This window comes from Pollachius pollachius (assembly GCF_949987615.1).
Source record: "Pollachius pollachius genome assembly, chromosome: 14".
Classification (NCBI taxonomy): domain Eukaryota; kingdom Metazoa; phylum Chordata; class Actinopteri; order Gadiformes; family Gadidae; genus Pollachius; species Pollachius pollachius.
The window spans coordinates 13,646,207-13,658,836 of record NC_136947.1 but is presented as its reverse complement, the minus strand read 5'-3'; the positions used below and the strand labels follow the sequence as shown (position 1 = coordinate 13,658,836).

Below are 12,630 nucleotides of genomic sequence, written 5' to 3'. Positions count from 1 at the left end.
CTATAGTTCTCTGTCAGGCTGCACTAGTCTCTCTGTCTCTCGGTCTGGCTCTCTCAGTCTCTATAGTTCTTCTGTCAGGCTGCACTAGTCTCTCTTTGTTTCTATCTCTTCTCTTGTGTCTGTTCTTCCTCTTTTGGTATGACAGGCATGGGTGCCCCCCTGGCTTCCCCCTCTCCCCCTTTTTTCTCACTCTCTCTTAATCTCTCCTTGAATGTCTCTCTCTCTTTCTGTCATCTCTCTCTCTCTCTCTCTCTCTCTCTCTCTCTCTCTCTCTCTCTCTCTCTCTCTCTCTCTCTCTCTCTCTCTCTCTCTCTCTCTCTCAGATTGCCTTAATTCTTCTCTCTCTCTCGCTCTCTCTCTCTCTAGACCCCCCAGAGTCTCTCTCACACCCACACACACACGTGCTTGGGGCCCTTGCCGTTGGGCTGAGTGGAAACTGTTTAATATTATGGGATGGAAATCAGCCCTTTGTGTTGTGGTAATGATTCTGATTCATCTCTGGAAACGTAACATGGCAGAATGTAAAGTAGAGTGTGTGTGTGTGTGTGTGCGCACTTCCATTAGATCGAGTTTTTCAATGTTTCACTCTGCTGGTTAAGTTTCAGAATTCAGGGGGAGGATGGCGCTCTGTTTATCAAACTGAAATATTGGCTAACCAACTGGTCCTGATGGAAGCCCAGGACAAACATCCAGAATTATGTTGGACAATTTCCATTGGATTTTGACCGTGTAGGAGCTGTAACCTTGATCAAAGCACAATAGGATTCAGCTCCAGATCGCCCTATTTTATCCCCATAACAAATCTTTTATTATGATTCAAACAATGCATAGTGGTCTTAATGGTTGTTGTCTGGAGTGAAATGTCTGCCATATGGATCGGTTTTAACGTTGTTTCAATCACCCGTGAATGATCCATCGAGACACGCACGGACGCACACGCGGACTATTGCAGTTTCTCCTCGTCATAAAACTGTGCGTTACTATTTTACTGCTTTTCACTCGAAGACGTCGGTTCTTCTGACCATGAAGGTTTGATGAAGGGGAGGATGGTATTGTTTGTGGTGTTATTAAACTTTTTATTTAATTCATTATCGGTTTCATTCCGGTAAGGCTCATCTTCCAAACTCCTATCCTCTGCTGTGATTTAAAATACATTCGTAAGAGGTTTTCTAAAGACGGGAACTGTGTCGTGACTAATGAGCATCTTCTGAACTTGCAAAACTTGTCTGGGTCGGGCGGTGGGGGGGCGATCTGTCTGTACTTCTCTTCCTCCTTCAACATTCTCTCCCTTCGCTTTATTCCTTTCTTTCTCTCCCGTTCTCCTCTCTGCGGGGGTCTGTAGCATGGTAAGTCTCTTCTAGTTTGGAGACAGGGACCCACTCTGAGGGCCAGGAGCTTGCACTGGGAGCCAGGCTCCTCCTGATCGAAGTACAAGGGGCCTCCAATTGGAACGGAGGGCTTCCTTCTTTGAGAACCAGGGCCCCGCTGCTTTGAGAAACAGCGGCCCGCTGATCTGACAGCCAGGGGCCTGATCGGAGAGCCAGGGGCCTCCTGCTCTAAGAACAAGGGGCATGCTATGAGAGCAGGGGGCTTCCTTGTTTGAGAACCAGGAGCCTGCTGGTCGGAGAGCCAGGGGTCTGTTCTTAGAGCCTGGGGCCTGTTCTGAGAGCCAAGTGCTTGGTCTGAGAGCCAGGTTCCCTCTGCTTGGAGAACCGGGGGCTCAGTCTGAGAGCCAGGAGCCTCGTCTGAAATTCAGGGGCCTGGTCTGAGAGCAAGGGGCCTGCTCTGGGAACCAGGAGCCTGCTCTGGGATCCAGGGGCCCAATTTGAGAGGCAGGCCCAGTGCATAAGGTAATCTGGAGGAGCCTGTCTAAGAGCTGCAATACTACAGATATCTATCTATCGATCGATCTATCCTGCTTTTCCATCACTGTCAATGGTCCTTTCGCTGTCTACTGGGCTCTTTCTGTCTGGGGTTATCTGTATTTGTTTGTCTGTTTTCTCCTGTTTATTACTCTATTATAGTCTATCTGTATGTATTTCTTTCTGACTGTTTATTTTCCGCTCTCTCTCTAAAACTCTGTGTTCTTCTAAGAGTTTCTGTCCATCCGTCTAATTCGCTGTATCTCCATCCCTTTTTTCACCATCGCTGTCTATCTTACTCGCTCTCAGTTTCTGTAAACATCTCTCTACGTCCCTTTCTATAGCTCTCTATCTCCTCTCTCTTTAGGATTGTTTCTGTATATGTCTACATCGCTCGCTCTGGCAGTTTCTCTCTCTCTCTCTCTCTCTGTGTTAACAGTTCCCTCTCTATCAGTTTCTATCTCTCTCTGTTAACAGTTTCCCTCTCTATCAGTCGCTCTCTCTCTCTCTCTCTCTTTCTCTTTCTCGGTTAACAGTTTCCTACTCTGTCTATATCTCCGTCGCCCACTCTCTCCTCCTCTTTATCTGCCAACATCGCTCTCGCTGTCACTCCCTCTCTCTCGCCCTCCCTCTCTTCCCTCCCTCCCTCCCTCCCTCCCTCCCTCTCCCACTCAGCGGGGGTCCATTACCTATTCAGCAGGGCGAGGCCTTGAGGAATTGAAAGCGACAGAGCAGAAAAAGAAGAGAAAGAAAATCTGCGAAGCCAAGGAATGGGACAAGGGAACCAAGAGGGGGAGGGGGTGGTGAGGTGTTAAGGCCTGGGAGAGGTGGTGGGGGTGAAGGGGTGAGGAGGTGAGCCAGACAAGCCACCGTCGCCATGGCGCGCAGCAAGGAGGCGGAGATGAGGGGATTAAGGACGGTGGATGGTAGGAACACAGATTTCCATGGCGATATGCGAGGTTGTTTGGGACAACAACCGGGAGAGGAGAAAAGAGGAAACAAAATGGCACATCAAATGGACGAGATTGGAGGGGAATCAAAATGTGACGTGCACGAACACACACATTTGCACGCACTCTTCCTCAGACAACTCCCGAGTATACACACACACACACACACACACACACACACACACACACACACACACACACACACACACACACACACACACACACACACACCCTTCAGAAACTCCAAGCACACACACCTTCCAAACACACAGAGCCCCCCCCCAATAATTTATCAGATGGTTGTTTTGGTTGGCCTTTGTGTGTGTGTGTGAGGGACAGGAAGGAGAGTGTGAGGGAAGGATTAGCCAGAATAGGAGTAGGGGAAGAAAGGGAGAAGAGATGCACAGTCCCTAGATGACGGATGCTAATTATGGATTTTGAATTATGAATGAGATTAATTATTTGGGCCTACGTTAATGTGGTCACGTTTTCTTAAGACCCCTGTCTTTTTTTAAATACTTTCTGCCTTTCTTTGTGTCTCTTTCCTTGCGGCTCGCTCTCTCCCTCTGGCTTACTCTTGCTTTCTGTATCTCTCTCTCTTTCTATCTATCTCGCTCCTTCTCTCCCCTTGACCCTTTCATCTTCCTTGGATTCAACAGTGGATATTTTTGTACTGTTTATTCGTTGCCTGCCTGCTCGTCCTTTTTTATCTTTTCTTGTTCCTCTCTTTCATTCCCCGTATTCCTCTCTCCCTCCCCCCCCCATGGCCCCGATCAGTCTAGGCTGCGCTGTTTAGTAACGAACAGCAGGTTCCATCAGGACAATGTTGTGTGATGGATTGTATTGTCAAGTGGCTAACCGGGAGTCTCGTTTGACACACACACGCTCACTATTACACACGCTCACACTACAATAGATAAAACACACACACACACACACACACACACACACACACACACACACACACACACACACACACACACACACACACACACACACACACACACACACACACACACGGTCCCCGCCATCGTTAGCATGATAACGTCTGCCGCGCATAGCGTGAGTGATGAGGCGTTCAAACGAAGCACCGCCATGATTTGTTTCTCTCGATGCGCTCCTTGTGGGTTGTGATGCCCGCCATGCGATTAGCATTTAGCACTTCCTGTGGGCTGACAGTCAACTGAATGAACGTCCTTCCCTCTCCCTTACAGGTGCTGGCCACATGGAGGCTGTATCTCTTCGCTGTCAAAGTTCCCACCAAGGTAAACGCACTCCTTTTATTTCTGCTTCGCCTCCTCTCCCTTTTCCTCTTCTCCTCTTCCTCCTGCTCCTGCTCCTCCTCTCCCTTTACCTCTTCCTCCTGCTCCTCCCTCCTCTCCCTGCTCCTCTTCTCCTCCTCCTCCTCCTCCTCCTCTGGCTGTGGAATCTATTTCATGGTCGGGTCGTGACCCTTCTGCGGTGATTAGCGACATATCGGACCAATCAGAGCCGACGCATCGGTCTGACAGCGGGCCAGCCCCGCTAATGATCATTGCAATAATCATAATTATTATTGTAATTGTAAGCGATCATTATGATAATGGCTTGCCTCCATGTGATGTTTAGAGCAGATTATAGCTCCGGTTGATGGGAGACTGGGATTTAGATGGGTGGCGGGGGGGGGGGGGGGGGGGGGTTTGAAACAAGGTAGTTTTGTTGAATGACCTTTTCGTGAGATGAAAAGGATTGGGTTCAAATCTTCTGAGATGGGTTTTTCTCCTCAGCCAGAAATACATTTCATTTTCTTTTCTTTCCTTCTTTCGATCAGGTGGAGGTCACGTTCAATTTCCTGGAGATCCGAGCAATGAACACATTTCCAGAGTTCCAGGTACGAACGACAACAAATTGCGTAGCAACCTCAGGGTTCACCCGCTGCTCAGGCCCAGTCTCTTATTGGCCACTCAATTCCCTTGACAAGCTGCTAACTCATCTACACTCTGATTGACTACTAAATGCTGACTGTATTTACTTGAGTTGGCCATTAACCGATTGCTAACTAACTCATCGACACTGCTTGCTCTACTAAATGCTAACTGTATTCACTTGAGTTGGTCATTAACCGACTGCTAACTAATTCTGTTTAATTGAATTCACTTGAGTTGGTCATTAACCGACTGCTAACTAACTCATCGACACTCTGCTTGCTCTACTAAATGCTAACTGCATTCACTTAAGTTGTTAATTAACCGACTGCTAACTAACTCATCGACACTCTGCTTGCTCTACTAAATGCTAACTGTATTCACTTGAGTTGGTCATTAACCAACTGCTAACTAACTCTGTTTAATTGAATTCACTTGAGTTGGTCATTAACCGACTGCTAACTAACTCGTCGACACTCTGCTCGCTCTACTGAATGAGTTAACTTGACAATGCCACTCTACTAACAAAGTTCCTCTGCTAAATGCTAACTCTTTCTCTAACATTTCTAACATTCTAAGTTAGAAACATTTGACCAGTCTTTAAATGGACACTTTTGTCCAAAGTGACTTATTTTTTGAATGCCTGTCATTAGCAAACAGGTTTGGGGTTCAGGCGTCTTGCTCAAGGATGCCCACAGGTCGGCTGAGGTTGTCAGGGTTTGACCCCACAACCCATCTGCCGGGAGTCGAACACCATAGCCATTAGACTACCGCCTGTCCTCAACTGGCTCCACTTTATAAACGGATCAATATTTAATCGCGATTCAATAGCACTCAAAAGTGATGGATCAATTAGTGGCTATATTTTCTGTGCTGGCAAAGCACTGTGTATGTTGTGTCACGGTAGACACGGCTCACCCATGACCCATGCCCTCTGTCCAACCCCCCCCCCCCGGGCGCAGGTGGTGATCGACACGGACAAGACCACCTACTCCCTGAGGCTCCAGAGCCAGGAGCAGGTGGACCACGTGGTCGGCCACATCAACTACGCGCTCTCCCGCGTCTTCAACAACTCCATCTACGCGTGAGTCCTCTGACCTCAAGCAGTCCTGCTCAGTTAAAGCAGAGCTCCTGGGGAGTAGATGGCACAAAGCCCGGGCCGGAAACCAAGAATGTAAAGGGGCGGGGTTACACCTTGTTTCCAGTTTCCTTTTATGGAGATGTTGATGAGGATTTCAGATGAGGATTTTAATAATTGGATTTCTACTATAGGAACTGTAGGTTGATGTGAATAGTTGATCGGTTGGAGTGGGGTTTGACGAGCAAGCAGTCAGACAGTGACATTGGTGAAGAATAAGAGCAGGGAGAAGGCAGGGTTTGATGCAAAATAATTTGGTATATTGTCTTATTCTTCAGGTTGATTTGATGCTTAATTTTGCATCCATTTTACTCATGTTTGTGTGCTGCATAAAAGGACAACAAAAAGATAACAATACATTTAGAAAATGATCAAACACATAAATGAAAGGCACATGGTACATGTCTGGCAAACAAAGGAATCTGGCATAAACAAAAGACAATCAAATTAATAGATTGACTCACGTTACCTGAAGACGCACACAGGATGCAAGAGCGTGCTGGTGGCGAGTGCCAAGCAAGAGCCAAAGTGTGCACAAACAATTTAAAGTCTCTGCCCCTCCCCCAACGTGTGAGGTGGGCGTGGTCAGGTGGCAGCTGGCAAAAGTATGTTTCGGACGGGCAGATTCTACACATTCATTGTGTTGAAAGAATAACAATGGAATAGAGAGGAAATTAAATGGAAGGAGTCTTTCCATCTACCGTTACCAGTCCACACAGTGTTGTTTTGAAACCTTTACAGACCCTTTTTCAAAGAACGTTGGTGTCTGGACAGGATGTTGTCTTCTTACCCCCCCGCCTGGGAAAAGTTTGACTACTGCTGGCCAAGTTTGTTTTGGCTGACAAATGATCTGCTTACAAATTCCCGCCTCCACCAACACAATGGTCTGAAACAATTATGAAGCAAAACAAAGTGAGACGCTCCATTCACCCAGATTTGAGCTTGCTGTTTTTTGTAAGACTAAAGCGTACGAAGCTCGCCCCTTCTCATGCCTTCAACAACTCTGTTTAGGCGTAAGAAACACTCCCTCAGCCTCCATCTCTTAATGATGTACTCTCTCAACACCTCTGTAAACGTGTGCGCTTCTCTGCGAGGCAAGCAACCCTCTCTCTTCTCCATTAAGAGAAAATGTTCTTCATTAATCCCAGATGGGAAATGCGGTGGTCACAGGTGCAGAAATACAGAACCGTAATGAGATTTCTATGTTATAATGTAATGAAGGACAACAAAAAACACAGAAACCTAGGATTATTCTCTGTACACGAGCAGTAGATGTAAAATGTATATGCAGAAGGATAAAAAAAAAAAATAACATGGCAAAGCGGGAAGTTACACAAAATGTGAAAGTGCAGTGTGCGTGTAAATGTCAACATGATGGACTCCGATCAAGAGTGTGAAACTTCCAGCGGGGTGCCTCTGACGGCCCGGAGTGAGGGGTGAACAGAGCAAGGGGTAGAGCCGTGCACCGGTGCCAGGCTTCTGACGAGCCCCGACCGGTCAATGTCATTCCCAACAAACCCGCTGGCTCGTCCTCCCCGTTCTCTCCCTCTCTCCGCTCTTGTCCGTGGGAAATCGACTCCCCTCCCTGCCTTGGCGTTTGGTTTTTGCCTGGGTGATGCAGTGCTTCTCGGCCTGAGATTACGTCAATATTGACTTTGTGCCTGGTGAGAATTTACCTTGTTCGGGATTGAAGGAGACAGTGATTACTTTGTTGTTGTTGTGCCGTGCGCCTCAATGTACCTCGACCTACAACGCGTGGTCGATACCTTCCTCATAATAGTTTCTTTACAAGTGGAAGATGTGAACTCGAGCGCTCAGACAAAAGCCTGCTGATGAAAACACTAGTCTTCTTGTTGTTCTCTCAGACTTAAAGTGTAGGAGAACAAGTGTGGAATGTGAAGAAAATGAGCGAAGCACATCTTTGAGTCCAAGTGTCACTCCAAAACTTGGTGGTAGAGAGTCGAGTGAGATTGACTCTCTTCTCTCCTTCCTGTTTAATCTCTCAGTATATCCTTTCTTTCTTTCTTTCTTTCTTTTCCTCTGGCCTTCCTCTCTTTGTATCTCCCCCCCTCCTTTGGCCCACCTCTCTCTGTGGTGGGGGCAGCCGCTGGATGAGCCATGGCCTGTTATCTATTGACCTGTGCACTGCTCTCTCCTCGGCCCTTCATCTCCCAGCGCGCCTCCTCTCTCCATTAAGGGCTGATTGCTTTCAGCGAGAACGATTAAACGGAACGGATAGAGGGAAGGGGGGGGGGGGGGGACACATGCGGTATTGAAGATGGTGAGGGGTGAATCAGCAGGGGAGGGGTTAGATGATGATGTAACATGTTGGTGAGGTACACAAGCCATACAGTACCATGTAGTAATGAGAAGGAGGGGAGAGGGGGAGGGTTCAAATCAGAAGGGGGGGAGGGGGTGCTGAGAAGATTGAATACCTTGTGAGTGATTGGGTTGGGGGGAGGAGGATTGCGGGAGATTAGATACCATGTTAGTAATTTGTGGAAGTGTAAACAGTACGGGCGGAGGACACAGTGGGAAACAGAGGATGAAACAGGAAAGGGATACCTTGTTAGTTACAGTAGACGGGAGGTGAGATAGACATGGAGATAGACACCAGCCCTTGGGACAGGATCAGGGGGGCAGATAAGGCGGGGGTTTGGGGGATTAAGGTCAGGGATACGGTGAGGTGTCTTTCATTGATCTGCCAAATAGGATTAAGTAGGTGTGTGTTGCCCGGGGAATGACGTGGAAAGCAGAAGGGATAAACCCAACATATGTAGGAATGGGTCCATGCGGTTGCTCTTTTGAAGAGGGATTAATCCATTACATATAACTCGTTTTGTTGATTTATGACATGGCTTTGATAAATATTAGATTCTGATTGGTCAATCACGGCATTCAGCGGCCTGTTATGTCTGGATAGCAGACCACTGCTTTGGATGCTATATCCAACTGTTGACTATTTTAAATGCGGAGGGAATAAAATCCTTTTTAAATCAATAAAACAACTTTATGGTTCATATAGTTTGCATCAAACTGTTGATTTCTTCAGTAAGTAGCAATCATAAGCGGGTATTGGTAGCTCTTGTCAGGGTTTATTTTACAAAATACGTGCTTGCTGTACATTAGGACTTCGTTGTTGAAAACTAGAATCTGGTTGGTTCCAAGATATATATCTTTCATATTTTATTTTCCTTTTTTTTTTTCAATAACAGTACACCTCTGCCTTTAACGACTCCAAATCAATACGCTATGAATCAAACATTATAAACAACGGTCATATAGAAATATAGACCATCGCAGAATAATATGTAAATTTCAGCTCATTGAGTTGATAAAAAGACAACAACAATAACGTTCTAGATGAAAGTAGCAAAGATCTAATCATTGATGGTGACTGTGGTATAAGCAGAGTAAACCATCTCTCCTTGGCCACATAACCACCCCCGTGGTTCATCATTTACAGTAATGGGACAGCCCGTTCATGGTGTCCCGACTCCCCATCTCCATCAGATGACTCAAGTCATCATAGTTATTATCATAACCATTCAGTGGAACCATACTGGACATAGACTGCTCTTAATAGCATCTCGGTTGTTGTCTTAATACACTGTAAACTGATAGTAAGAAATTGTAATTTGTAACGGAAGGATAAAGTTAGAGAGCGAGCGAGAGAGCAAGACTCAAACAAACCAGCGGTCGCTGCAGCTGTTTGTGCGGTTAGCTCCCTAGTGTGTTCATGCACTGAGCTTATTTTGAGGCATAGACAAAGATTAATACATAAATTAATGTGTAATAAAGAATTAGAAAGAGATTATATGTCAGATCATGATGTGGGAGGAGATATTATTGATATGGGATAAAAGATGCATATCTATTAAATTCGACTTGAAAACAAGCCGCATCTGCTATTCCAATATAATATCCCTTTGAGTTGTTCTTTTTATGAATCAGACTTTTTGGTTCGACATTTCAACTTGACATGCTGGTCCTCCTCGCCTGCCTGTTCAAGAGCAACTAAGGGCAAAGGAAATCGAATTTTTCCCATTTTGGGTTTTGATCTAAATGAGATCTGGCTGTCTTTCCTCCCTTAATTCAAAGGATTCTTTCAGGTGACGCAAGTGGAGAAGACTGATGTGTCTCTCTCTCTCTCGCTCTCGCTCTCTCTCTCTCTCTCTCAGGCCTCCTATATGTCGAGCAGAGGGGGAGGTGGCAGACGGCGTTCACAAGTTTTCGCCTACTTCTGATTCATCGCTAGAGGCCCAAAAAACCTGTGGTGAGCTGCCCTGTTCAACGCCACGCTCACGCACACACACAGAGCTACGTTTTGCCCAGAGTGACTCACTGTGAATACAGATGCAGGGGAAAAGCCAGCTTCTGTGGTAGTTGGGTCAGCCAGCTCCATGGTTGCCTACAGGTAGCCTGCTGGCATCGGGGATCAAACCCGGAACCTCTCCCTACTGGGAGTCAAACACCCTAGTCGGTATGCTATCCCTACTGCATACAAAACATAAACTATACCTTTACAGAACTTCTTACTCTGTCAAGTTCCTCTGGAGGGCAGATCTGAACTAGGATGGTGGGGATCCAGATTGTTGTCAGATTTCCTCTCTGATCTGTTGGTTATTCCGTTATTCAACCAGATCTTTCACGGTCGACACTTTGATCTCACCTGGATAGTGTACACAGAATCTTCCGCTCATATGGTTCCTTTTGAACTTTGGCCCATTTTCATTCCCCTGTTCTCCCCATCTCATCCCTTCATCGTCTCCTCCTGCTCGTATCCCCCTTCTTGTCGTCTCCTGCTGTCCTCTCATTTGTTCTCCATCACTGCTCATTTTATCCCCCACCGTCCTCTCTCTTTTGTCTCATGCTCCCCCCTTTCTCCTCCATTACTCTGTCCTCCTCCTCTCCTCCCTTCCTCCTCCTCTCCCTTCCTCCTCCTCCTACCCTCCTCTTCTACCCGCTTCTTCTCCTCTTCCTCTTGCCACTCCTCCTCCTCCTCCTCCTGACATTCCTCTGCGTCCCTCCTCCTCCTCTTCCCCCCTCCTCCTCCCCCCCCCCCCTCCTCCTCCTCCTCCTCCAGGGGGTTTCTCTGAGACCTACGCAGCGCTGTGTGACTACAACGGGATCGGCTGCAAGGAGGAGGTGCAGTGGGTGAGCCACGCATCACACAACGCCTCCTTACTCCTCTAATCTAGAAGACGCCTCATTTAGGGCTTTTATCAAGGCTGTGGTTGGAGCGCAGCCCTTTTACCCTGATCAATCAGCCTTTTGATCTGTGTTGTGATTCTCATCTGTCCGCCCTATGTATCTTAAGTGCTTCTTTAATCTATTCCGTGCTCCCTCTGCGCTCACTGTGTGTTTGTCTGTTAATTCCTCCACCCAGGATGTCGACACGATCTACCATTCTCAGGACAACCGAGAGTTCAACCTGTTGGATTTCAGCCACCTCGACAGCCGGTAACTCTTTCATGCAGACTCACACGTGCTTTGTTTTCAATTTGCCATTTTGATGTCATTGATGACGATTTCTGATACACGGAAATGGGCTTATGAAATGATCAACTGCCCCGGAAACAAGAAAGAAATGCGGGGAAATCATTATGTTTTTTGTTTTTTTTACCTTGACATGCCATTCTCTTTCCACAATGATTTGCTGATTTTATCCATCCCTCACAGTTAATTCCTATTAGCAGCTAGCAGGAGACTGCTAGCGGACTTAATTGAGCTATAAAGCGCCACTGTCCTTGTCGCTAATCAACGCTACAACAAAAATGTGTCTGGGTTAACATCGTTAGCCAAATAAACGACTTGACGCGAATCCCAGTGTCAATGGACAAGGCAGACCTTTTGAAAACACATAAAGGAATAAATGAATTTGTAAACAGCACGTAGGCAGAGCTGACCTTCTGTATTTTTATCCCGGGAGAAAGGTAATTGGCCTATGAGTTTTTCATCATTTTCAAATACAGTGTTGTGTATTTGATCCTGAAAGTAATAACTCCGACACCAGTGCCAAACATTTAAAGTGTTACAAAGACGGAAAAATAAATGTCACTCACTGGTGCCATCGGAGGATATTTGAATCTGTTGGTTCATGTTGGAGGCCCTGCATGAATTCAGATTATTTTCTACGCTAACATTTAGCCCCCTGTCGGGATCAATTTCCACTGATGCAATCCAACCCATAAAACCCCCATTGTCTGCTCTCGGATTACCTATTATGAATACAACACTATCCTTAACTATGAAACATATTACAAATATTATAAAATGTACAATTATTAAAAAATGCTAAGATTCATAACCTATATTAATAAACTGATTCGTCTTCCTTCCTCTACTATCATTCATGACAACGTGAGCATCGTCATGCTCACTGCTTTAGGCCTCTGTGAAGGCCGGGGACTCAGGTATTTCTTCCCCCAGCGTCCTCTGTTCTGCTGCTGACAGCCAGTCCCGGCTGATACGGCCTGTCAGCTGTCAGTCGTCTTTATCCCACACTTTCATGCTCACTTTTCTTTCTCCTGGTGGATATCCCACACTGTTACATAACCACACACACAGACGCACACACTCTTGCAAACACACACAGGGTACCTTTCTACCTACCTACTTATCCATCTCCTCAATTCTCATTTGTGTTACTGTCTCCGTTCCCTTCCCCCCCCCCCCCCTCCCCCATATGCTCAATGCTTGTTCCTCCACCCTTCTCTGTCGTATTAGTGTCTAGTCAGGGCTTTGTTTACACATGAGCAGGCTTGTCTCCGCCC

At 46.5% G+C, this 12,630-nt stretch overlaps 1 protein-coding gene across 1 annotated transcript in view; it reads left to right on the top strand.

The window, feature by feature from the left end:
- Positions 1-12,630, top strand: part of carmil3 (capping protein regulator and myosin 1 linker 3) — a gene marked incomplete at its 5' end in the record, with an annotated part of 79,477 nt that overhangs the window by 11,854 nt on the left and 54,993 nt on the right. Inside the window, 6 exons of the mRNA XM_079750613.1 lie at positions 4,027-4,077; positions 4,623-4,682; positions 5,679-5,800; positions 10,036-10,130; positions 10,941-11,011; positions 11,244-11,317. Coding sequence (XP_079606739.1) covers positions 4,027-4,077; positions 4,623-4,682; positions 5,679-5,800; positions 10,036-10,130; positions 10,941-11,011; positions 11,244-11,317 — 473 coding nt within the window. The remainder of the gene's footprint in view (positions 1-4,026; positions 4,078-4,622; positions 4,683-5,678; positions 5,801-10,035; positions 10,131-10,940; positions 11,012-11,243; positions 11,318-12,630) is intronic.